This window comes from Podarcis cretensis (assembly GCF_951804945.1).
Source record: "Podarcis cretensis genome assembly, chromosome: 12".
Taxonomy (NCBI): domain Eukaryota; kingdom Metazoa; phylum Chordata; class Lepidosauria; order Squamata; family Lacertidae; genus Podarcis; species Podarcis cretensis.
Genome location: NC_137181.1, coordinates 37,453,167 through 37,475,980, shown reverse-complemented (window position 1 = coordinate 37,475,980; position 22,814 = coordinate 37,453,167). Strand labels below are relative to the sequence as shown.

Below are 22,814 nucleotides of genomic sequence, written 5' to 3'. Positions count from 1 at the left end.
CTGCATTATAGTCGAATTAGTTTTGTTAAGGAGTAACGTTTCTCCTTCCCAAACACCCTAACCACTTTACGTGTCAGGAAGTCACGTCGTTTTAGATGATGCTGGCTTCCACATAGGACCATAGACCAAAGCTCCTATGGAAACCAGAGAGTTAGGAGTAATTCCCATTGAAACAGGTTGCCGGGGGGTGTCGTTGTAGATGGGCTGAATAGGCTGCCATCCAAGTACCCAGTTTTAAGTGAGTTGTGGATCGTCCTGCGCAGCCTACCCATTTCCCTAAGGAGGCGCTTCGGCTTAGCCACTCCTTCTACAGGATACAGTCCACTGTGTGTAGAACAAGAAAGGCGTCCATCCCCCCAAATTCTCATTCATGACATGTGTCCTCTGCCTACACCATTGGGGAAATATAGCTCTTTCCCGCCTTGCGTGAAGAGAAACGGGGCTAATCCAGTAGAATGAAGGGAATAATAGCAGTAAGAGTAACACTGCACTATCAATGCTTAAACATATTGCAGCATCAGTAGTGACCTCTTGGTTTATTCCAGCCGCAGCAACTTTCCACAGGGGGGAAGAGGGTCAAGTTGCAATGGCCCACCGCTCTTTGGCAGGGGAACAAACCGGAAGCGTTAAAGCCGCACACCCAAAACATTCTGGTAAAGCCAGATGATGCCCTTGACATGGAGGTTCATTGGGGGGGGGGGTCTTCTAAACAGCTTAACCAACCCATGCAATAAGTACAGGTGAAAGTTGCTAATTTAACTCTACACCCCCATTGATGTTTACTCCGAGGCAAGTCCCACTGTTGCACAGTGAGGCTTATTTCCAGGTAAGTGTGTCTAGAGTTGCACTCTTATAAGTAGCAATTCTTCAGTCTCCTCCTGGAGAGTGGAATACAGTTCTGGGCCTTCTCTGATATCCAGAACTATAATCCGATGCTGGTTTATATTGGAGACTTAAATGGCTCATTGAGTCCCAAAGCCCGTAGACAGCTCAGACAGAACTGCCGTGGAAGCATAAGCAGATAGTTTAAATGTATCCTTCGTCCATTGAGCTGGGAAGGGTGACACCGCCATTTGAAAAGTTATGGTCTCACTTGCCGTGCAAAAGAGAAGTAAACATTGCTGTGAATGATCTGGAAGTGTGCGTCGAACTGAACCACCCCAAAGGACTTCCTTTCTTATTTACTATATCCTTGAAGTGCCCTGTCCCGCATGTTTGTTTGTTTGTTGTTAAGAAATAAAAGAGAATAGGCTGGAAAACAATATCGCCCCCTCTCCTCCCTGTTAACATGGACCTCTTTTTGTCTAAAGTCTTTGTTTGGTCTGCTCTGGAGAATTCTCTTCTGCTAAATTCACTGACGCTCGAAAATCAAGAGGAGTGTCCCAAACTGTTAAATCAATGATTAGTATTGAAGTATGACTGCGGATCTTCCCTGACTTCCGTAGTCTTACGCTTGGAGCAACCCCCTTTCCCTCCCCCTCTTTCTCCATTGTGGGGGGGTGGGGTGGGGAGAGCCCGAAATGAAATCACGCTGAAAATAGCAATTTTACTAGGAATCATTAATCACCTCCTACAATAAATACTTCTTTGTAATTCAACAGCGATTCTGAAAGGCATTCTCTTGGAAAAAGGTCTGAGAAGACACGAAGGATTTTCCTGGGGAAAATGGGTTCATGTAGAAAGACACAGTCGCTTGGCTGTGCCATGAAAATGTATAATTTCTGGGTGGAGAACCGAAGGAAGACTGGAAAATGCACGTGGCAGATCACCATCATTCAAGGTAATGTTTTTATTTGATTTTTGGGGTTGTTGTTTTTTTGTTTATGCCGTTCCCCTTGAAAACGCAGGGCGCTTCACTGTGATATGTAGGTGTCGATTTTTTTTTATTTTTTTTTAGCTTGGCTGCCATAATCGATGTAACAATAAGTTCGAAAACTACACCCGACCATTGTCCTGGTTTGTGCGAGGGCAATGGGGAGAGTTCACCGAAAGGACAAATTTTCTATCCCATTAATTGTTTTTTTAAGAGAAGCAGACTGACCCATCAAACCCTTGACCTTTATAGGCAGGATTCTTTCTAGCTGCTGGACCTAAATCTACTCCTCTTGCCCCGTTTCTCTCTCTCTCTCTCTCTCTCTCTCTCTCTCTCTCACACACACACACACACACACACACACTTATTGCATATTACCAAAGAAAGCTGCTCTGGATCCTAAAGGTGGAAGCGCCTTCATGTTTTAGACAGAGTATATGCAAATACCAGTCCTTGAAACAGTCGGGCGTGAAGGTCTAAGCTCTAAGGGGTCCCAACCACAAACAAGCAAGGGAGGAGGGCTAGAATAGTGCTGCTTGCCTTTTCCTCCCACTCAGAGGTGTGGCATGCACGGCGCAGGTTTGTTTGTTTGCGTTTTTATTTTATTGCTGCCTTCGGGATTCACCCATGGCCACCATCCAATGCCGAAGAGGGATTGCCACGTGGATTCCTGGAGAAGGGACTGGCCATTTTGGGTTGCAGCAGCTACAGGACGAGATGGGTTTCCGTATGTAAGGGAACGAGAAGGGAGGAAGGCCCAGACTGGTGGGATTTGGCTGGTTTCCATCTCATGCTGTCTAGATTTTCCCCAATTTTGTAAGCAGAAAGGTGTGTGTGTACGTGGTGCTGTGTAGGGTTAGAGGATTGCGAAGGACCGTTTCGTCTCTCTCCCCCCCCCCCAATACACATAACCCATCTTCAAACTTCAGGCTCATATTTGCTAACTTTGAGCGTGTGAAATGATCCCCGCAGGCCTCCAGACGATTCTACAAGCTCCAACACTCCTGGTCCAAGTCTTTCATGCCCAACAGATGCTACAGAACTAGCTTGAAACTCTGCTCCCCCCCCTACTTTCCTTTTAAGAGAAGTGCCCCTCGGTTTGCTTAGCTTGTTCACTACAGAAATATACAGATCAATATCTTGGTGACACCATTTCACCGGGCAACCTCAGCGTGAACCGACCGGGAAGACCAATAAACAAGAACTGCGAGGTTTTGGATGTGATTTATAGTATGCGGAGAAGAGACATTAAAAAAAAGACAGAAAGAGAAAGTTTCAGAAAGAGAAAGTAGTGTCTTTTCCCTACACTTCCATTACAAGAGAGACAGATGGACAGATGGACACCTAAGACAGAAGTGCTATTCTCCGGGCAGAGACAATCTCTGACGCGCAGGCTTGGCTAGGTTGAGAAAGAGGAGTAGGTGTGAAGATATTGTTCTTGCCCTGCTTTGAGGGAAATGTTAGCTTTGCAGTTCTGCTAATTGCCAGCTCCCCCCAGAGCAGTTTAATTTACTCACTCCTTTGGCCATGCTGCGGCCCAGGAGGATTAGGCCGCCAAGTTCTCTTAACTTCATACTTTGACCCCATTTGAGCTCATTGGTGCTTTTGCCTGTTTCATGAATAATAAGCAGTAGTCGTCCCCCCCGTTTAAAAGCACATATTACCCCCCCTTCAAGAATCCTGAAAGCTGTCGTTTACCCCTCCAGAGAACTACAGTTCCCAGCACCTTTAACAAATTATGGTTCCAAGGATTCTTGGGGGGAGCGGGGATGTGTTTTAATTATATGATGCCCAGGCAACTCTAAGTTAGGAGCGTTGAAATCTGGGTTGAATCCAACCTAAGGTACCTGCACTTGGATGCCATTGAAATCGATGCGACAAGTCAGACATTAAGCCTGCAAGCCTAACCCCACTTACCTGGAAGCCACCCTCCTTGCATGCAATGGGGCTTGCTTCTGAGTAGACGTGGCCAGGATTGCTCTGCTAATGCCTGAAACCAGTAGGCCCTAAGTGCAACCGCGCCTTAAGTGCTGGCCAGTCCTCATTGCATCTCATCCAGTCGAGTTTCCGCCTGCCTCGCTTCCTTTCTGGAACTGGCCAAGGTGTGAAACACCTTTGTCTCACAGGGCTGGGTGGCAACACTCCTGCTGACCTCAGAAGAATCAAGTTGTCACCCCATCCGACCAGTTCAAAGGGAATACGTGGCCCTTCTCTTAGCGACTCGCCTGCGTGACATCCCTATCGCCAGGACTTTTTATCAGGCGGTCCCTCTTGTGATGAAAGGCGTGGGTTCCAAATCATGTCTGCTGCCTCAACCTGCTGCCACTGACAATAAAAAGTCGAATTCAAATGACTGATTCGGGGGCTCGGCCGCTTCATTCTGTCTGGGCCTGACAAGCCCCGCGTTATTAATGCCCAAAAGATCTCCCCAGAAACTGAAAAGCTGTCAAAAACCGGCGAGATGATGAGGCCTAAATAAGCAATAGAGAAGCACTGCGAGGGTAGATAAAGGTGTTGTGTCTGTTCTTCTCGGGTATTGAAATTTTAATCTGGCCGGGTTGGGGAGGGGAGGGTTGGGGGTGAGAGAGAGAGAAAGGATGGGATGTCACGTGACATTAAATAATTAATGCAGATCTTCACGAATGGATCTGTGACGGTCAGTTCTCACTAGTAGGAGTGATTCTTTCCGAAGTGAAAGGGAACTTCCTCTTTGACTTTCTTTTTTTTTTAATATATAAAACAAAAAAAACCCCAAAAAAGCATGCCTACCTGGTTTATCTTTTGCAAGGCTCCTTAAACTCCTTAAGCGAGCAATAAGGGGGATGAGGTCGGTAAGTATGCGCAGGCCGGTCGTGTGCCTGGATTGCCTTTCATTGTTTGCACTTGCCTTCCTTTTTGATTGGGAACCTTGACTTAAGCGACGGGGAGATTTACGAAATGTTCCATCTTTGTTGCGAAGCTGCCTTGTGGTCGCATTATGCCTTTTTGGTGATTAAACCTAAAGCGAGGCGAGGCGATTTGATAACGTTCGAGTACTAATTCACACACTGTGGAAAGTTGCCACAGTGCGGGAGTCCTGGCTTTTGTGTGTGTTTCCCCCCCCCCCCCCCCAATTTGCCAGGCGTTCATAAATCACCGGCTCGCAGAGCAGGGCCAAGAAGGGAAACCGGAGAGGTGGCGGCAGCGGCGGCAGCAGCAGCAAGCATTGTGAGGAAGGGAATAGAGGCAGGCGAGGCGAGGCGGGGGGGACGGGGGACGACGACAACAGAAGTCATGGACACATTTCTCTATGACTCATCATTAAGCAGCGCGATTTAGTACCCAGTTTAAAGCACCGCAATTAATAGCAGAGTATTGTGATAAGGTCCCCCCCCCCTTTAACTCATGGCGTTTTGTTAAATGCTCCATTGCTACTTTCTAACTTTAAAGCTGCCTAAAGGAGCAGCCCTCTCCCCCACCCCAAGAGGTCTCTAAAATATCATAACATGTAGTTTAATCGTCCCCAAATATACCACCAAAAGCTATTGAGTAGCACGATGCTGATTTAATAGTAAGCACATTAAGTGGTTGTGTATGCTACTGCTTTCGATTGTATTACAGTTTGCCACGCGATGGGCTGTTTAGGAAGTAGTTTGAACGTTAAACACCAAAGGAGTTTCCCAGAATAGAGAACTGGTAGGATAGAGAGCGAGCAAGAAATATTATTATACCCTTAAATACTCCTTGGTATAGAAGCAGCTGTCTGGCAAAATCCACGGGCAGTTCCAGAAATCGAAGCATCTTACTAATGTGGGAGTGCAATAAAACCCCCAGTAAGCGATTTAGAGCTGCTCCTTTCTTTTGTCCTGCTAGATGCCTGCTTAGCACCAAATCTAAAATTATAATAGTCATTACCAAACGATCCAATTACCAAAAGCAAATTCTATCATGCCAAGTTCTCCCAAGATGAGATTTAAAACTTTTTTTTCAAGCCTTCGATGACATTATTCCAAGAAACAACACTAAGCAATTATTAGCAGTCACTTTTGCTAGCCAGGCGAAGGAGAATCCAGCGGGACATTTAAGGGGGGGCGGCGGCCTGTCAGTGGATTGCGGAAAGCGGGGCGAACATCTCATTATTATTATTATAAATGATTAATAAATATATTTAAATAAAATTATTATTGCTTTGAGAAAGTCAATATCCTTATCTTCAGGCTACTTTTCTGCCAACGGACCAAAGAACAGCCATTTAAACCCACAACACACGTCTGTTTCCCCCGTTTCAACACTATTTTTATTGCTATTGTCCCTAGTCTGATTTTTAAGTCAATTGCAGCCAATGGGAGACAGTTCAGGGACGGCAGATCAGGCCCACAAGATTCAAGTGTGCGCCTAGTTTGGACCGACGTGTGCCTTGCATTTAAAGGAGAGAGTCACATTCTTATGCCATTAAACAGAGATGAACGTGGCCAGTTGTATATAATGTCCTTACTTGATTAAATGATGCTAAACAAAGGCTTCCCAGAGGAATATGAAGCTTACATTTCATAAAAGAGGAATTATAAGATATTCACAGGGAGAATAGTTGTCTTCATAAGAAAGGAGCTTATCTTTCAATTTCATACACGATTGCAAAAGGCAATATTTTTACGTGTGTTTTTTTCTAAAAGAAAAAAATACGCAACTCAACAGCGTCCTTTTAATGATTATATACCCACCGAGGATCTGCTAAAACAACTCAGCAGCTGACCCACGTCTTGTCTCGAAAATAATGCTCATCCCGTATAGTTTTCTTATTTAGCTATTGCTTGTTCTTTATTTACAGCACTCCGGTGCACCGGAAAATACGGTTTAAAGACACCTACAATCTGGAAACAATTCTGCCCGGTGGTTGGAAACGCGAGGAGGTAAGAGCCCTGTGGGTGGAAAGAGGGGGGGGGGGGGGGAAGAAAAAGCAAGGAATCTGTTGTCCAATTGTTTAAAATAGTTTCATATTGCAGAGACGAGGATTCGGTTTGCTAGCGCTTGTTACAAAGGTTACTGTGAGCTTCGGGTTTGATAAATAGCTAAATCGGTTGGAATTTTCTGCACTGCGCCAATTCATCTTTCGTCGTCGCTGAATGCACGTCTTGTCAAACAAAGAAATACATAGAGCCTAAGTAAGAGCAATTCTTTGAGAGCCATTCAGAACAGGGAGGGTTGCACACGGGCTGGAAAGAGCTAGAGAAGCCAATGAAGTCTTTAATGAAAATGCATTTTGCTTATAAAATCCAGCTCTCTCAGGATAGGTTCGTGATTAAGAGCAGCTCTGCATTTATGATAGCCTGCTTTTTGTTTGCTGTTCCGGATGGCTTTAGATTGTTTAGAACATGAGAACAAAAGTCACCTTTGCAACTTAGAATACCTGAGTATTCCCTATGGCTGCTAGAAGCTACTACTAGGAATCAGTAATATCGTATCTGCTTTACCTGCTGTTGTAGTGAAATTTAAAATTTTCTCTAGGTGGCCTCGTTTACACCCAGCTGAAGGCAAACGAAATATATTCATTGGTGGCATCTATTCATTGAAAACTGCTCTTAATCCTGATAGAGGTGCCTTGCACTCTTCTCTCGTTTCAGTTCTTAAAATCGATGAAAACGCTTAAAACGCCACCATATGATTTTTTTTTTTTTATTAGCCAGCGTTAGAAGACCAAGGGATATGTAGAGCCGCTTGAATTTCCTGCTAGAATTACCTGCTTTTATGAGGCTGAAGTACAATTAGTTTAGTTTACTACCTTTTAAACGGCAGGCATAAATTACAAGCCTACAAAGGCTTGTTGTGTTGATTTAGCAGCTTGTTGAAATTCTCCCTGCTAAAAGGCGCTGCAAGTGCCCCTTCCTGAGCCATTTCAAGACAAAATGTTGATTTAAAACTATCAACATTCCAAGAAGGGCGGGGGGGAGAGGGCAAATTACTTTAAAATACAAAACACTTCCAAGTGTCTGAAATATAGCCTGACCGTATCCTCCCAGAAATAGCCTAGACTTTTCTAAGAATAGTATTCAGCGCTTAAATATATATATATTGCACTCGTCCCCATTTCTCTGATAAGGATGCATGAAATTTGGACAAACTTTAAAAGATAATAGATGTGATGCAGCGCAGCTGTCCTAGTACTTAAACGAAAAAGATAAAATTATTTAAGGGGGACCCAAAAACCCCAACACCCCCCCAAAACCTAGTGACATAAAAAACTCACACCAGGCTCTGATAATAACAGAGTCTCTATGAGAACGTCATTTCCTAGTTCTGATACCTTGCTTTGCATTTTCAGACATAAACGTGACATAAAATATTCAGAGAAGTTCACTCGGTTTCTTCTCCGTGTACACAACATTTTAAGGTTAACGTTAATAATCAGCATTCGTTTTAAATGAGGCGTATTGCGGAACAGAACTTTAAACTAAGCCCGAAACTCAATTCCTCTAAAGCAAAAAGCACAAATCGCTTTATTTAATCTAAGCATGGATAGCGGAAGGGAAGTCCCACTTTCTTCGGAGGATTCTCTGCTCAGTATATTTACTTGGCAGAAAGTCCCACTGAAATCAATAGGACTTACCTCTGAGTAAATATGCTTAAGCCTTGCAGCTTTCAAATTGGTGGAGACTTTACAGCTTAGTTGCACTTGGATGCTAACCAATCATTTGAAAAACGACGTCCATTTATTTCAGCGCTCGCCCTCTCTCCCTCCAAGTAATTGTGTCTTGGATCTCGACCTCAGCTCTGCTCCGCGCCTTCTTTCTCCCGCATGCATTCCACTGCTATGTGTACAGAAAGAGGCGGGGCAGCCTAGCCCTGTTCCCTAAAATGAAATGTAGCGTTTTTAGCTCTCCCAAAAGCGTTCAGATTTCCCAGTCCTCGAAGTAACGGAGAAGCTCCGCGAGGAAGGCGAAATGGGTGGCGAGGCTGCTGCCTTCCTGTCCATTCGCATTTGTATTTCTCAAAATTCAAGATCTCTGAAGTTCGACCCAAGCAAATGAATCCCAGGTCAGCTTTTTGGTGGGTTTTTGTTTTGAAAAAGGAGAAATAATAAGCAGAGTTACCAGGACTCCAGTGAAGCAAGCTTGTCTCCTATAAAGCACAGCCTGAAGAATTAGCTCCTCATAAATCACCAAGAAGTTACTTTTCTTTAGGGGGAAAAACACCCCACATACTCACTATCCATGCAATACGCACCGGAGTTAATAGTTCAACGGCAGATTTCACATTAACTTGATCGTTAAAACGAATACAGACCTACATAGCAAAGGGCCCTTTCCTTTTTTAAAAATAAGGAAAGGAAAGGAAAGGGAAAGGGTGTACTCATAGATGGCGTTAAGGCGTGTAAGTTATATATGCACCCCACAGTTATGATTTATGGCTTTGTAGTTTCTATTTGGTAAAGTCATCTTTCTGCTTCTGACTCAAAGCAGTCGATAACGTTTTACTCGAGATTCAGGAAGATTTGCTGTGGCTCCCTCCCCCATCTGCTCCATTATCCATTAATTTTGGCTGCATTGTTGCTGAAGAACTTCTGAAGGCCTCTTTTGACTGCGCTGAAGGCACTTTAGTTTAAATGCCTAGGAATCCATCTCTTGGATAAGGGTGCTCCCTGTTTAAAGTTTAGCATTTGTCAGTGGACCTATTAGTGATGCACGTGCCTATGACTATTCTACAAGTTTCCCTCGAATACTGCCCTCACTTTCTTTTTTAAGGTTGCTTGTGTCCTAAGCTCTGCAGGTTCTAGTCCTATCAAGCGGTGTAATTTGGTTCCATTAAAGGCTATGTTCCGGGAAGGAAAATGTATAAAGGTAGCTGCGAAGTAATATATCTTTGGGCATTCTGCCACTGAGTTCAGAGGGAAGAAAGAAAGAAAGTTGCTTTCAGAGGAATTCTGAGCTTATGAAAACTCTGAGCCTAGAGAGCTTCTGGGTGACAAGGGGAGCTCTTTGTGTGAGCGCAGAAATCCCCGCATTTCCACTTAACACGGTTGTGGAAGAAGATGAAGGTTACTAGTGTGGTTAAATCCACCAACCTCTTAAAAGTTAAGTTGCAGTCAAAGGAAGAGGACGGCTCATAATTTGATCAAAAGGCTGGTAGACGATACATTTCATCTGCTCACACATAGTAAATGGGGTTCTCTCCCCGCCCCGAGCCCTAATGCAAGTGATGAAAGAAATAGAATACAGTGAAACTTGCTTTAGAGTTGGTTGGAGGAACAGCTGAGAGGGATGTTACATAGGAAACCGGGCAAGAAATTCAGAACCACCATCGGCAAAGTGGGCCCATAGTGCATTTAAGGTAGAAACGACGTTTGCCTTGTAAGACATGGTCACTTTGTTAGAGCACTATGCAGCTTGTGGAAACTGAACAGAAAGAAAAAGAGAGCTTTTAGATCTGCATACAAATGAAAGATTAATTCATTTCTGAGGCTCACTCCAGGGACCTGTGTGAGATCTCTCCCCCCCCCCCAATTCTTGCTTGCTTTTTCTTTTTTAAAAAAACCCTCCCTCTCCGGACAGTTAGATCATTATTCCGCGCTAAATATTTCATCGTTCCAGAACCCTATAATTTTGTACATCACTCAAGTACTTGCATAGGAAATGCGTAAGCGCAGGTTGAAAGAGAAGGTCCCAACAGAGTTTGCAAAATGTAGATCCACCACAAAGCCAGCAAACGCCTTCCTCCTCGTCGTCGTGGTCGTCCTCCTAGGGTGTTAACAAGTATAGAAGCCCACCAACTCTATACCAGAAGATCCTTGGGCCTTTTGTCAGGTAATTACGGGTCTTTGGGGTTCCTACAAGGGCTCTGCTGTAACGTGGGTGTTCAGCAAGCTCCATTCAATAGAAGTACAGAGGAGCCCGTGGGATGGCGGATATCCCCCCCTTTAATACTGAAGGGCTTTTCCTTATGGAAATAGTGGCAGAAGTTCATCTCGGATGGAGCCAGCTGCCCTTTTTCCTCTAAGGGTCAGCGGAGAGTTTCTCCTTCAGAACGAGGCCAGTTGGTTAGCCTCAAAAAGTTATGGGTAATCACATGAGAGGGGGGGGAATTGTTGATTCTTCCTATCTTCCGTCTGAAACGTATATAGAAAAATATTCGTGGGAGGAGTGGGATAAACAAATAAAAGATAATCTGTGCCCCCCTTTCTTGGCTAAAGCGTAAGGAGGGGTGAGAGAAGAAACAGAAAAGAAAGGAGGAGAAACACACACACACACACACACACACACGAGGCTTGCGCTTCCAACCCTTGTTCCTTCAGTGATTCCCTATTTCAAATAAAAGGATTTAAGTTGACGTATGACCACGTGAGCACATAATACAGCGCATTATTGTGGCATTTGGAGTGGAGACCCGGACTGGCTTCGCCCGTGATTACGTTTTTTCCGTTTCTGTTCAGAGCAAGAACTGCTTTCTATTATCCACCATCAGCGCCGCCGCCGCCACCGCCGCCTCCCCCCCCCCCAAACTACCAACCCACCCGCTCACCCTCGGAGAGAGAGCTTCCACTTGAGCTACGGCGCTCGGTCCTTATGGAAAGGTTATCGCCGGACTGTTAGGACGCGATGCTTCGCTTAAAAAAAAAGAGAGGATGGATTTTATTTTAAGGTATTTCCGCCGATTGTTCCTTTACCGTGGGTGACTTATGGCTGGGCGAGGCAAAGGTCAGGAGAAAAGGCTTAAGGGTGTATATGGACACCAGGCAAGCCTCGTTTCCCCCTTTGTTTCCCTGGGCTTGTGGAAGGGGGGCGAGAGAGAGAGAGCTTTGCAACAAACAGATCAGAGAATATTTGCCCCCCCCACTAAGGTTTTGGATTTCTGCGTGTTCTTGTGGCTGGGCTTTGGTGTGGCTTTTTGTTGTGGTCTGGATGCTTTAGTGGCCGTTGTTATTTAAATCGCCCAACAGAAGCAGGAGAGGACAGTGTCAAGGCTTTTGCTTGTCCTGTTTATTATATACCTCTGATGCTGATTTAAGTGTGTTTTGGGAAGCGTCACGCGACCGTGATCCGAGCCATCTTTCTTTCTTTCTTTCTTTCTTTCTTTCTTTCTTTCTTTCTTTCTTTCTTTCTTTCTTTCTTTCTTCCTTTCTTCCTTTCTTCCTTTCTTCCTTTCTTCCTTTCTTCCTTTCTCCCTTTCTCCCTTTCTCCCTTTCTCCCCCCCCCTCATTCTGGACCCTCAAATCGATGAGTATGCAATTCAGCTACCATTTTATTTATGCCGCTTACTGGTTTTTGTTGACTGGTGGCCCACTTAACGCGCGACTGGTGGGAGCTTCACCATTCCAGGAGAAAGAAACCAGGCGGTTTTCCTGCTCTCCCTGCTCAATTTTCAAGCTGTTTCCCTGTCTTCTCTCTCTGTGAGAATGGAATAAAAGCACCCATCCATACCCCATAATAATCAATGGTAATATTGGAGCGGGGAGCTGTGGTTGGATTGAGCAAGGATCTGGAAAGGAAAAGAGGGCGCTTGAACCTATTTTTCTCTCCAAAAGCTTTACATTCGCAGTTAGATTTCCTTTACCTCTCACCAAATCTTAACCAGCTATTCATTCAGTTTTATGGAGGGAGATGCACCGCAAATAAGGGCGAGGGGGAATGAAAGCACTGCTTGTGTTATACAAGGGGACAAATGTTATATAAAATTACATCCACCACTGAGTCCCAGCGTTGCTAAAGGTCAGAGTGCTGACTTTTGATTTATGTTGCCAGTGGGCTAGGGGCAGAGCGCTCGCCTACACGCTGCCGCGCCTCCTCCCTCTCCCTTCTTAATGCCCAGTTGCAATTATTCAATTCAGGGTTAGATTTTAGAATTGGGGGTTAAGGAGCAAAAGCTTCTTCTTCTTCTATTATGAATAAAACTCCCTTATCTAAAACATGATGGTTGTTTAATTCTAGAATGGGTCTTGCGGATATTGTATATTTCCCCCCCTTCCCTGATCTGTTCACCGACCAGATCCTAAATGAATAAATGAAAAGTAAGCTGATCCAAATTGTCCAGGCATCTCTTTACACATATGCACCTATATACACTCTTTCAGATATATATGAAAGAGGTGGGGGATTTTTTTTTTCTTTGTGGGAAGGGGGGAGGGGAATTAAATTTCAAATAGGCCGAAACCTGTTTGGGAAAATAAATAAATAAAATGTAAGTTTTAATTGTGGCTCAATTACTTTGTCACGGTTTCTTATGATTTATGACCTAGTTTTGGTGCATTTTGACCCAGATAAAAGAGTCATAAATAATAGGAGTGCTGAAACTGATATGAAAAAGGGCTTTCGTGCACAAGTGTTGGAAAGTAAGTAAATAATCATAATCATAATCATAATCATAATCATAATTCCGGTTAAAATCCTCAGTATATATGCTGAGTAAATACAAAACGAAGTGTCAATAGCGGTTATATGGGGTTTGATAAGATAAACAGTGATAAGAGACCAAAGAGGCTTCTTCTGTCTAAGGTTGGAAGCGATACACTTCTGGGATTGAGATCCTAAACACCCTTACCGGGAAGCAAATGCCATAAAAAGCCAATGGTACTTACTTCCAAGTAACCAAGCTGAGGTTCGGCGTATTAAGCGTCTCAGATTTGCATTTTATCAAGACTCTGTACCAAACAAGCCTCTCTCCCTGCAATTAAATCAGCTGAGTAGTTCTTCTCGGTGCCTTCTTGCAGTATAGTTATTCCGGAGTTCTGAATAATTTTCTCTTCCCAGGAAATATATATATATTTATATTTTCTTTCACAATGCATTCAGAAATCTTTGGGCTATTTGCCGAAATGATCGACGAAACTCCCCTGGATTTTCTACCCAAAGAAGAGAAAATCTTCGTTTACAAACTTCAGCTCCTGGTTCAAAATGTAGTGTACTATCTGTTGGTTGGTTTGTTTGTTTTTCCGGTGAGCAGCCCACCCCCAGGTTGCAGAAAGGATTTTTCAGGGGAGGGAGGGGCACCCTGAGATATTCATTTATTCCCCAGTATAATCCAGTTAACTGGAAACATATTTATGCCGCTTGACTCCCAATGGCATAAATCCAAACATCATGGCTTCTTAGAAGGGAGAACATTAGGCAACTGCAGCTATATAAAGTAAAAGTAAGATTTATTTATTTTAAAATGATCAGTTTGGATAGAGAAAAGATACAAAGCCTAGAACAGAATTCGGGGTGGGGGGTAATTTCACTTATTAAATTAAATAGCCTATTTAATTTAAATATTCAGGGCTTAGAAATCCACCCCCGCTTCCAACCACAGATCCTTTATCTGATTTACCTCTAAGGTGAAATATGTTATCTCTGCATCAGAACATTGCTAGCCACAAAATTATCCTAAAGTATTTCCGAAGTGTGACAGAGCGCTCCCACCTCGCCATCGCTGCTGGGAATCCCAAGACTGCCTTTGTGGCAAGTGGAGTGCGCGCGCGGTGGATACCCGGGCCGTCTTCTGTAATTTCTTCCGGAGAGGGTTTCTCTCTCTGCCACCCGCCTTGCTCCCCACGCAAATCCTCCCCCAGTTTCTTAGCCGGCATCTTGCTCTCTTTTTTTTGGTGGCTAAAAAAAAAAAAAGGAAAAGTGTAGCATCAGCAGTTTTCAGAAGAAAAGTACGAGGTTGATTATTGACCAAAAGAGGCGTTTTCTCTTCCAGCGCAACTTTCAAGGGGTTGTTTGTAGCAAAAAAACTGCCTACCAGTGAATTTTTTTGGGGCCCCTCCTACGCCGCTCAGTTTTCCCCTTTCAAGTTGAGAGCCGCCGCGATCTGCTACGAGGAGCAAGTGTTTTCTGTTGTGAAGCTCTGTTTACAGCTTGGGCGCACGGAGTCATAAATCTTGCCTAGCCATAAATGACAAAAACCATTGGTATGCGTAAGAGGCCACCCTGGCCTTAGAGTCCTTGTGTGTGCATGTGTTTAAATATCCTCTTTCTTCCCCTCCTTTTGCTTTGTTTCTGCTTTAAGGTGACATTGCGGTTTAAAGGGAGCCCTTTGTATTTCTCGCACCTTGGGTTTTATCGAAGGCATGTCAGATTCACACCTAGGCTTTATCCGAGTGCACCGCGGAAGGTCTGAAGCGCCGAGCGGCTCCTTTGTGTTGCCTTAGAAGAGCCTTGATGCTCTCCGTAGGTCTAGCTTGGTTTTGTTTTTTGTTTTGTTTTTGGAACCCAGAAGCATTCTGCTGGCTAAACCTCGCGACATTTGGTTGGTGGTTGGAAGGGAATAAAGAAATGGTTAGGAGAAGGGAGACTAGGACAAAGATTAAGAGGGGGGCGGCGGAAGAGAACTGAAGTTCACAGAACCAAATATCCACGCCCATCAGCATGCAACCACAACATTACATATGTCTGTGTGCGTATTTTTATAAATACGCACGGAGAGGTGTGTCTTTATGGATGAAAAGACTTTCATGCTGGCCTCTCTGAACGCATTTACAGATGTCCTCCACGCACACCTAGGCTTCAGAAAGTCTAGGAGCCCCTCCAAATTATTTAGAACCCGAGTCCTATATGTTTCTGCCGCGGAAGGATGCGCAGCTTCCCCGTTCGATCCTAACGATGTTTGCTCGCCAGCAAACCCCGTCGATTTCAATTCGATCGGCTTTCACCTAAGCACCCTTTAGGAGTAGGTTTGCCTGTCTCAGTTCCATTGATCTGAACAGACAAACATGCCAGCAATTCGGTTCTAACTGGGAACGGAGTCTTTATGGGAGTGACATCCCATTTGCGCGGGTTTCAATGGCAAAAAAAGAAATCGCCCCTCGGTGTTGAATCTTTGCGGCTTGTTTGCGTACCACGGTCGCGTGGGTATCCCGCATCCAGTTGCGCGCGTTAATGTAAGCCTAGGGGAAGGGCATGTGTGTGTGTAGATGCGTCCTTACATGGGCATCTGGCTGCGGTTGCCTATCTCGGGTGAGCGCGCCCGTTCATCATCCCGAAATGTCATTACTTTAATCGTTCCTTTGAAACGTTGTCTAGATTGGCCTGGGTGGTAGACAGATCAGAGGGCTCCTGGTTTATTACAATGGGGAGCATCCCAGCCTTGCAGGAGTTCCAGGTTTTCGACCCCTTCTGCACGTCCAAAAGAGTCCATATCTACCATAAGCACCTTCATATAACGTGGAAATACGCGCGCGGGCGCGCATATATATCAACAATCCGGTCTAGGGAGGGTGACCCCTTTGTGAGCATCCTTTGTCTTCATTTGCATAATTTCCCTGGCCTTCAGTGCCGCCCCGGCGCTTCCCTCCCTCCCTCTTTCTTCGCCCTCCCTCCCTCCCTCCCTTCCCGCTCCCCACCCCCCACTCTGCTCGCCTGCCTGCCCCGGACTTCCCGAGGCAGCTGCCTTACCCCCCCCTTCAGACAAACGCCCCCTTGGGCGCACAAAGATTTCAGAAGAAACATCTCTGCTGCTTTTTTTTTTCTTGTAGAAAATCTGGTCAAGGTGGGAGAAGCCGGGCTCCGGTAGCCTGGGGAGGCTCTCGATCGCGGCCAGGCCCCGAGGAGCGTGGGGAGGTGGAGGTAGGGGCTGGAGCGAAGTGAAGGCTCGCGCGGGGCGAGGAGGGGAGGGTGGCTCTCCGTCAGAGGCGAGCTGGAGAAAGATCCCCTTGCGCACGTGCCCTCTTCCTGAGCAAGGCAGGGCTGCTCCCATCTGTACTCGTGGGCTCGTCCTGGTGGAGATGAGTTGAGCTGGGACCCATCCCGGAGAAGCTGAGGGGACTTGCTTGGGGAGGGGGACTCGCGAGGTGGAGTGGGGGGGGCAGTGGATTGAGGAGAAGAGTCGTGCTCCCAGGGCTGGCGGGGAGCGACTGTCGCCGAGCCTCCAAAGAGCAAAATGCGGGCTTCCGCCTCAGTCGTCAGAAGTTAAGGTAAGCAGGCCACAAATACGCTGCTATCAGTGGTGAATGGCGGAGTTTATGTCCTGGTGATTTATGACCAGAGACTTAAATCTCGGTTCAAGAAGAGTTCACAGGCTGGAGCTTCCTTCCAGGCAGTGACGGATAGACCCTGGTGCTTCGAGTTCAGGCCACTTGCCCACCCCCTCCCCTCCACTTTCCCTTTATCTGGCAGGAAATCTTGGGGCGAAGGGAAGGTGGGTGAGAGGGGGTGCCCGCCTGGACTGAGCAGGGTGAAGGGAAAAGACGGGAGCGCGAGAAAGAAACAGCTCGAGATTGGTCGCCGCAGCTCGCTCCACGAGCCAGTTGAGGAGGATTGAAACTTTTAGGCCAGTTCAGTCTCCCTGTTTTCCAACCAGGACTGTATCGGCTCATGTCCAGGCAACCCGCCTTTTTCTGAGCTGCGGATCGAGGCGTGGAAGGGAGGAGGGTTTTTTGTTGTTGTTGTTGTTGTTGTTTTTAAAAAAACTGAGTGTGGGGTGGGAGAAGCAATAGGGAGACTTCCCTAATCAAGCAAAAGTTTCCACCAAAGCTTTCTAGTGTTTCTAAGGAGCTAGGAAAGTCCTAATTGATGAGGATATTTTATTTGCAAGGGCCGGTCTAGTCTTCTTGCTCACCCCTTGGGACACTTTTGGATCCTGAGATAGTACAATCCTGCGCACATTTCTTCCTGGGAAGGGAGTCCAACCGAATAGAGTGGGACTTACTTCCCGGTTAAATAGACATTGGGTCGCCCTATAGGGCAGCGAGAGTAAACTCCATGCAACTCCATGGAACTTACTTTGGAGTAAGCTTATGTAAGACTGGGCTGCGTATGATCCCACGATAAGCAATCAAGTTTTTATGAAGTCTGCTGGCCAAGTCACTGGGTTGCGTGACAAACTTCTGCGCGGCCTAATTTTGCTTGTAACCTGTTCCTCCCCGCCAGTTTCCTTTTGTCTATCATCTGTTCATCATCATCAGCAATAGGCAAATGATATGAAGGGTGCATTTTACTTTGAATTGATAATACAGTATAAGATGTGATCCAGAGTCATGCCCTTTCGTGGAAGTTTTGCCCATGATTTCAACCGGAGTTGTTTATTAGCACCGCTCCTTTCATTGTTTGAGAATACTTAGGTTTACCTTTGCTCGGAGTGGGCTGCTGACATTAAGGATGAGAATTGCCTTATTCCTCTCACTTCACACTCTCTTCGGCACCATCCTCCACCTGAGCTGGTTCTCGCCTCTCTGCCAAAGCTTACAAGAACAAAACTTAAATGCCTGGGACAGCGTGGAAATATTATGAATATGATCAAACGGGAACCACGATCATAACAGACCCCACCACCTAATTTGTGGTTCACAGAAGATAACAGGCCTCTGCAAAGGAAGCCCGGGAATTAGCAGAATGATTAGAAGACAGATAGCAACAGTAGGATCTACAATCAAAGTTTTTTGTTTTTGTTTGTAGGTATTTTAGGTTTAAGTCGATTCGCTCTCAAACTGGAGGAAATCAGTTTATGGCTGGATTGTGTTCCGGGGCTACAGTTTCTAAACTGCAGCCAAAGAAAGTTAATTGCCTACATTTTTAGCTCTTAACCGCCGGGTTAAGAAAGGACTTGATTACTGTTTAAATAATAATAAGAATCAAAAGGCAGCTGCCATCTGTAAGGGGTTTATTAAATTAGTTTGTCTCTACAATGTGCCTTGTTTTCTAAGGAAACGAGTGTGGACTGAAATGCTAACACATGTAATGAATTTGAGTGGGTGCCTAGGGTGCTGTGTAATGTTTTCTTCAAGAATATAAGCCTTGGCACAAGACCATCTTGGCGGAGAAGAGGGAACCGAGGGTGTTTTGTAAGAAGATGGGGAGAGGGAAACTATTAAGGTGCGGATAGATGGGTTTTGATATCGGGGTTTGGCCGGCCTGTAAAAAAAAAAAAAAGTTCTTAGATGGCAGATAAAATTCCTGGGAATGGAAGCCCAACTCCAACCTCGGTTGTACTCATACAGGTAAACATTGTGGAGTGAACAGAAAAAGATTCGCCTGGGTTGTAGGAGCCTTCTGCGGTTTTGTGTGTCCATTCTCCTTTTCCCAGCCAAATGACCCTCATACATCAAATTACATAGCAGTTCCAAAGACAGAGCCTATTATCGTTAAGTTGGTAGGAAAGTTCAATCCGTGGTCATGGAGATGAACGCTGGTTTTTCAGGTTCCTGGTGTGTGTCTTTCCCCCAATCCATCATGTTTGAGCAGGTAGAATTTGGGTATATTACATGAAGGGGTTTGGGGGAGGGGGAAGTGAAGATACTGAATGATAATATTTTAAAAGTTCATATGTGCCTAATATACCCCCGAAATAGTTATTAGCTGTTCCCGCGGAACGCAATGGACAGAAATAATATACAGTATAGGCCCGAGGGTGCGAAGGAAACTTCCCACAAAAGCAGGTCTAGCTGAAAGGCCGCCTAGGATTATTATGTTTGGTTACATGTTGAGGCTGTTTGATCCTGGAGGCCAGATTTGTGTCTCTGTCTAAAGGCGCAGCAGTTAAAGCTAATTTATGCGCAGGAAGTTGGCTGGTTATTAAACTGCGAAGGAGAAGGGTTTCCCTCGTCGCTGTGCTGTTTCATCACACGAGGGCCATTATGGGTTGCATTTGTCAAACGTTTCCTAGCAAACAGTTCATGTGTTCGAATCCCTCGAGTGCCAGAACGTTGAGTAGCCCTTCACGGGGAATGCGATACAGTTATTTATGGGTCTTCTAGCTTTCCCTTTTCTTTTTTCCTTAAAAAAAAATGCAATTCAAAATGATGTTTGCTTAATAATAAAAAAGGAGGGGGGAGCAAAAAAAAATAGTCTAAAGAGGAAAGAGCTACGGATTTGCTCATTATTTTGGGGGTGGGGCGGGGAGAAAATATCACTTTCCCACGGTGACCACAAGTTTACTCTGGTCGTTCTTATCTAGAGACTCTCCCTTTAAATAACCTACGAAGTCCCTTTCCTGAGAATTGATAAATTGGTTCTTAGAGTAAGGGTGGAGGTGTGTGTGTGTGTGTAGATTTTCATGTCTCTCTCTCTCTCTCTGTGTGTGTGTGTGTGTGTCTGTGTCTATACACAGACACACACAGACACACACACACACACACACACAAATATAGATATGAAAATCCTAGAAAACCACAGTCTCCCGGAGCAGTAAAGCACACAGTACGGCTGCCTAGTAAATCCCAGCCACTATCGAAATTCTCTTCGCCCTCCAGGCCAAGTCATGCTGCTAAATATTGCTGACCACTTTTTCTGTTATGGCTTTCATGTCACTTAGCTATTGAAAGTAAGATGGATTTGTACTATTTCTTCACTCTCCTGTGGTTTCCCTACACCCTAGGTCTACCAGGACGGGCCATTGGAGGAAAAACGTCACGTGACAGAGGGGTGCCAATGTTATTCTTTAAGGGTGTCAAGACCCTGTCAGTTTGTGAAATAAATATTGGGAAACAACGAAATGCAAAAAGCGACCTACTACGACAGCTCTGCGATCTATGGCGGCTATCCTTACCAAGGAGCAAATGGTTTCGCTTACAATGCTAGTCAGCAGCAATATCCTCCTCCGCCTCCTTCTTCCTCGCTGGTGGAAACGGAGTACCATCGACCGGCCTGCTCTTTACAGTCCCCCGGAGGCGGAGGCGGCGGCGGCAGCACCACCGTGTCCCACCACAAGGCCAATGAAATCAATGAGAGTTGTATGAGGACCATCACCAGCCAGTCTCTCCAGCCCCCGGTCCTTTCAGAGCAGCCTCAGCAGCAGCCTCCAGCCCCTCAGCAAGCACCACCACCTCCACCCCCCTCTGTGTCACCACCTCAGAATGCCACCACTAATTCCGCCCCGCCTAGCGCCACCAAGAGCTCCATCTTGAACTCGCCCACCATGTCCAAGCAAATATTCCCCTGGATGAAAGAGTCTCGACAAAACACCAAGCAGAAAAACAGCGGCTCCAGTTCAGGTATGGCAAAAGGAGGAGGGCTAGTAGAGATTAACCGAGCGATGCACTTACAGGCAGCCCCATTCACCAAGCCCTTAAGCAGAAGTTATTCAGATCCTTGACTTCTAGGTGTTTCATTAGTCTTGCAGGAATGGTTTAGATTCCCCACTCCCCAGCTATTTCACTTGGAAATTGGAAACACACACAATGGCTTGAGATCAGAAAAATGGCCTTATCTATAGCTACACACAGAGATATCTATATCATCTCTATCATCTCTATCTCTATCTCTATCTCTATCTCTATCTCTATCTCTATCTCTCTATCTCTATCTCTATCTCTATCTCTATCTCTATCTCTATCTCTATCTCTATCTCTATCTCTATCTCTATCTCTATCTCTATCTCTATCTCTATCTCTATCTATTACACACAGTGGCGTAATGTGGATTGTCAGCACCCGGGGCAAGGCAAGTAATTTGCGCCCCCTAACCCTATCCCTAACCCTAACCCCCAGATGTTGCGCCCGGTGCGGCCGGCCCCCCCCCTGCACCCCCCACGCCAAGCCACTGATTACACATACACACAGCAAAAGATAGATATGCAAATGCATACATACATACAGCTACATGTGCACATATTTAGGTAGGGGTTTGTGTGCGTGTGTGCGCGCACACACATCCAAAGAGGCTGATCTCCAGAAAGAGGAGGACGCCTGAAGTTTGGTTGCTTTGCATGACCTCTGTTAAACTCTAGCAAAAGAATGTGAAGTTGCTTAGCTTCCAAGCTCTTCTCCTTGCAGGCTTTGAGATGACTGTAACAGGCACCTCTGAGTCCTCAACATTCCATAGACAACCAGCCCCCTCCTTTCTGCTTCTATTAAATCATGTCCAGATACAAAGGTCCAAGGCCTATCTTCAACCAGTGGCAAGACCTGTGTGCATTTCTCTCTCTCTCTCTCTCTCTCTCTCTCTCTCTCTCTCTCTCCTTTTTTGGCACAGTGCTACAGTCACAAGACAGTGACCTATCCCTGCTGAAGTGTAATGAGAATAAAATAGCTCATCATTATCTGCAGTCAAGATCAATGCTTTGTTTGATATTCATAACCTCTTTTGATTTTAGCGCACAGACTGGCAACCTTACAAGCACAGTAAACAAAGCTTAGGTTTCTTTAGCACTTTGCAGGCAGGTCCATAAATACATTATGGGTGGATTATAGTGTTTATCAACAGTGCTATTACATAAGTAAACCCAAATCGATGAGAAAAGTATTAGCGTCAGTCTCCCCAGGCATTTGGCTCCTATTTACCACTTACTTCCTCAATTTATCTTGTGCTGTGAAAATAGATTCTAAACTTTTTGCAAATGTTTTCTTCGATGCATTTCTAATACTGTTACAGTGGTGTATCAACACTGACAAGCCTGATTATTTGATATGTACTGTGGTTTAAACTGTATATTTATCTACATGCATATTATATCATCTAGGACCCTGGCTCTGATCCATAAACCCGGGCAGTCAAAGTACTAAGGGTGGCAGCCTAATTCTAAACATGTCAACCTGGAAGTAAACCCTGCTCAGTTTAATAGGCCTTGCTTATTAGTAAATATGCAGAGGACTGCAGACATATCTCATTAGGTGCAACTGTTGGAAGGACAGTCCCACAGAACTGAATGTAATGTAGGCTTGATACTAAACTTGGAAGCAAATTCCTGGAATTCTGTGGGGCTTAGGAACTCTGCTTAACAGTGGATTCCTATACCTATCTACCTAGGAGGAATCTCACTGAGTTCAATGGGGACTTTTCCTGGGTAAGAAGGTATAGGATTAAAGCCAAAATCTCATGGAGTTTGATGTGACTTCAGAAATATTTCACTTATTTGGATTGTGCACTCAGCAAAAGCTGAATACATTTTGGAAAATGTCCCCACTCCCAACCCACCACGGTGGTAAAAAAACCCAGCACAATGAATTGAACAATTAACCATTTTGCTGCCCTTTAATGGTACCCTAAAATCACTGCCTACAGCAGGCCTCTTTGTCTTTCCCAATCACAGAGCTGGCCCTGTGTTCCTATCCATTCCATTCACTTGAGTGTGTCCAAGCTGGCTTTAAGCCACGTAATTCTTCACTGGTGTGTGGAGCTGG

At 45.2% G+C, this 22,814-nt stretch overlaps 1 protein-coding gene across 9 annotated transcripts in view; it reads left to right on the top strand.

Moving 5' to 3' along the window:
• Positions 1-22,814, top strand: part of HOXA3 (homeobox A3) — a 52,419-nt gene that overhangs the window by 26,945 nt on the left and 2,660 nt on the right. For 4 of the 9 annotated variants that reach the window (XM_079948058.1, XM_079948056.1, XM_079948057.1 and 1 more), the window contains 3 exons: positions 1,602-1,780; positions 6,621-6,702; positions 20,072-20,687. In XM_079948058.1, the coding sequence (XP_079804184.1) occupies positions 20,189-20,687 (499 nt within the window). In that variant the 5' untranslated portion in view covers positions 1,602-1,780; positions 6,621-6,702; positions 20,072-20,188. Of the gene's footprint in view, positions 1-1,601; positions 1,781-6,620; positions 6,703-8,702; positions 8,825-10,321; positions 10,591-11,052; positions 11,426-16,540; positions 16,674-20,071; positions 20,688-22,814 lie in introns of those variants that run through there. The other 5 variants (XM_079948063.1, XM_079948062.1, XM_079948060.1 and 2 more) reach the window with 5 other exon arrangements.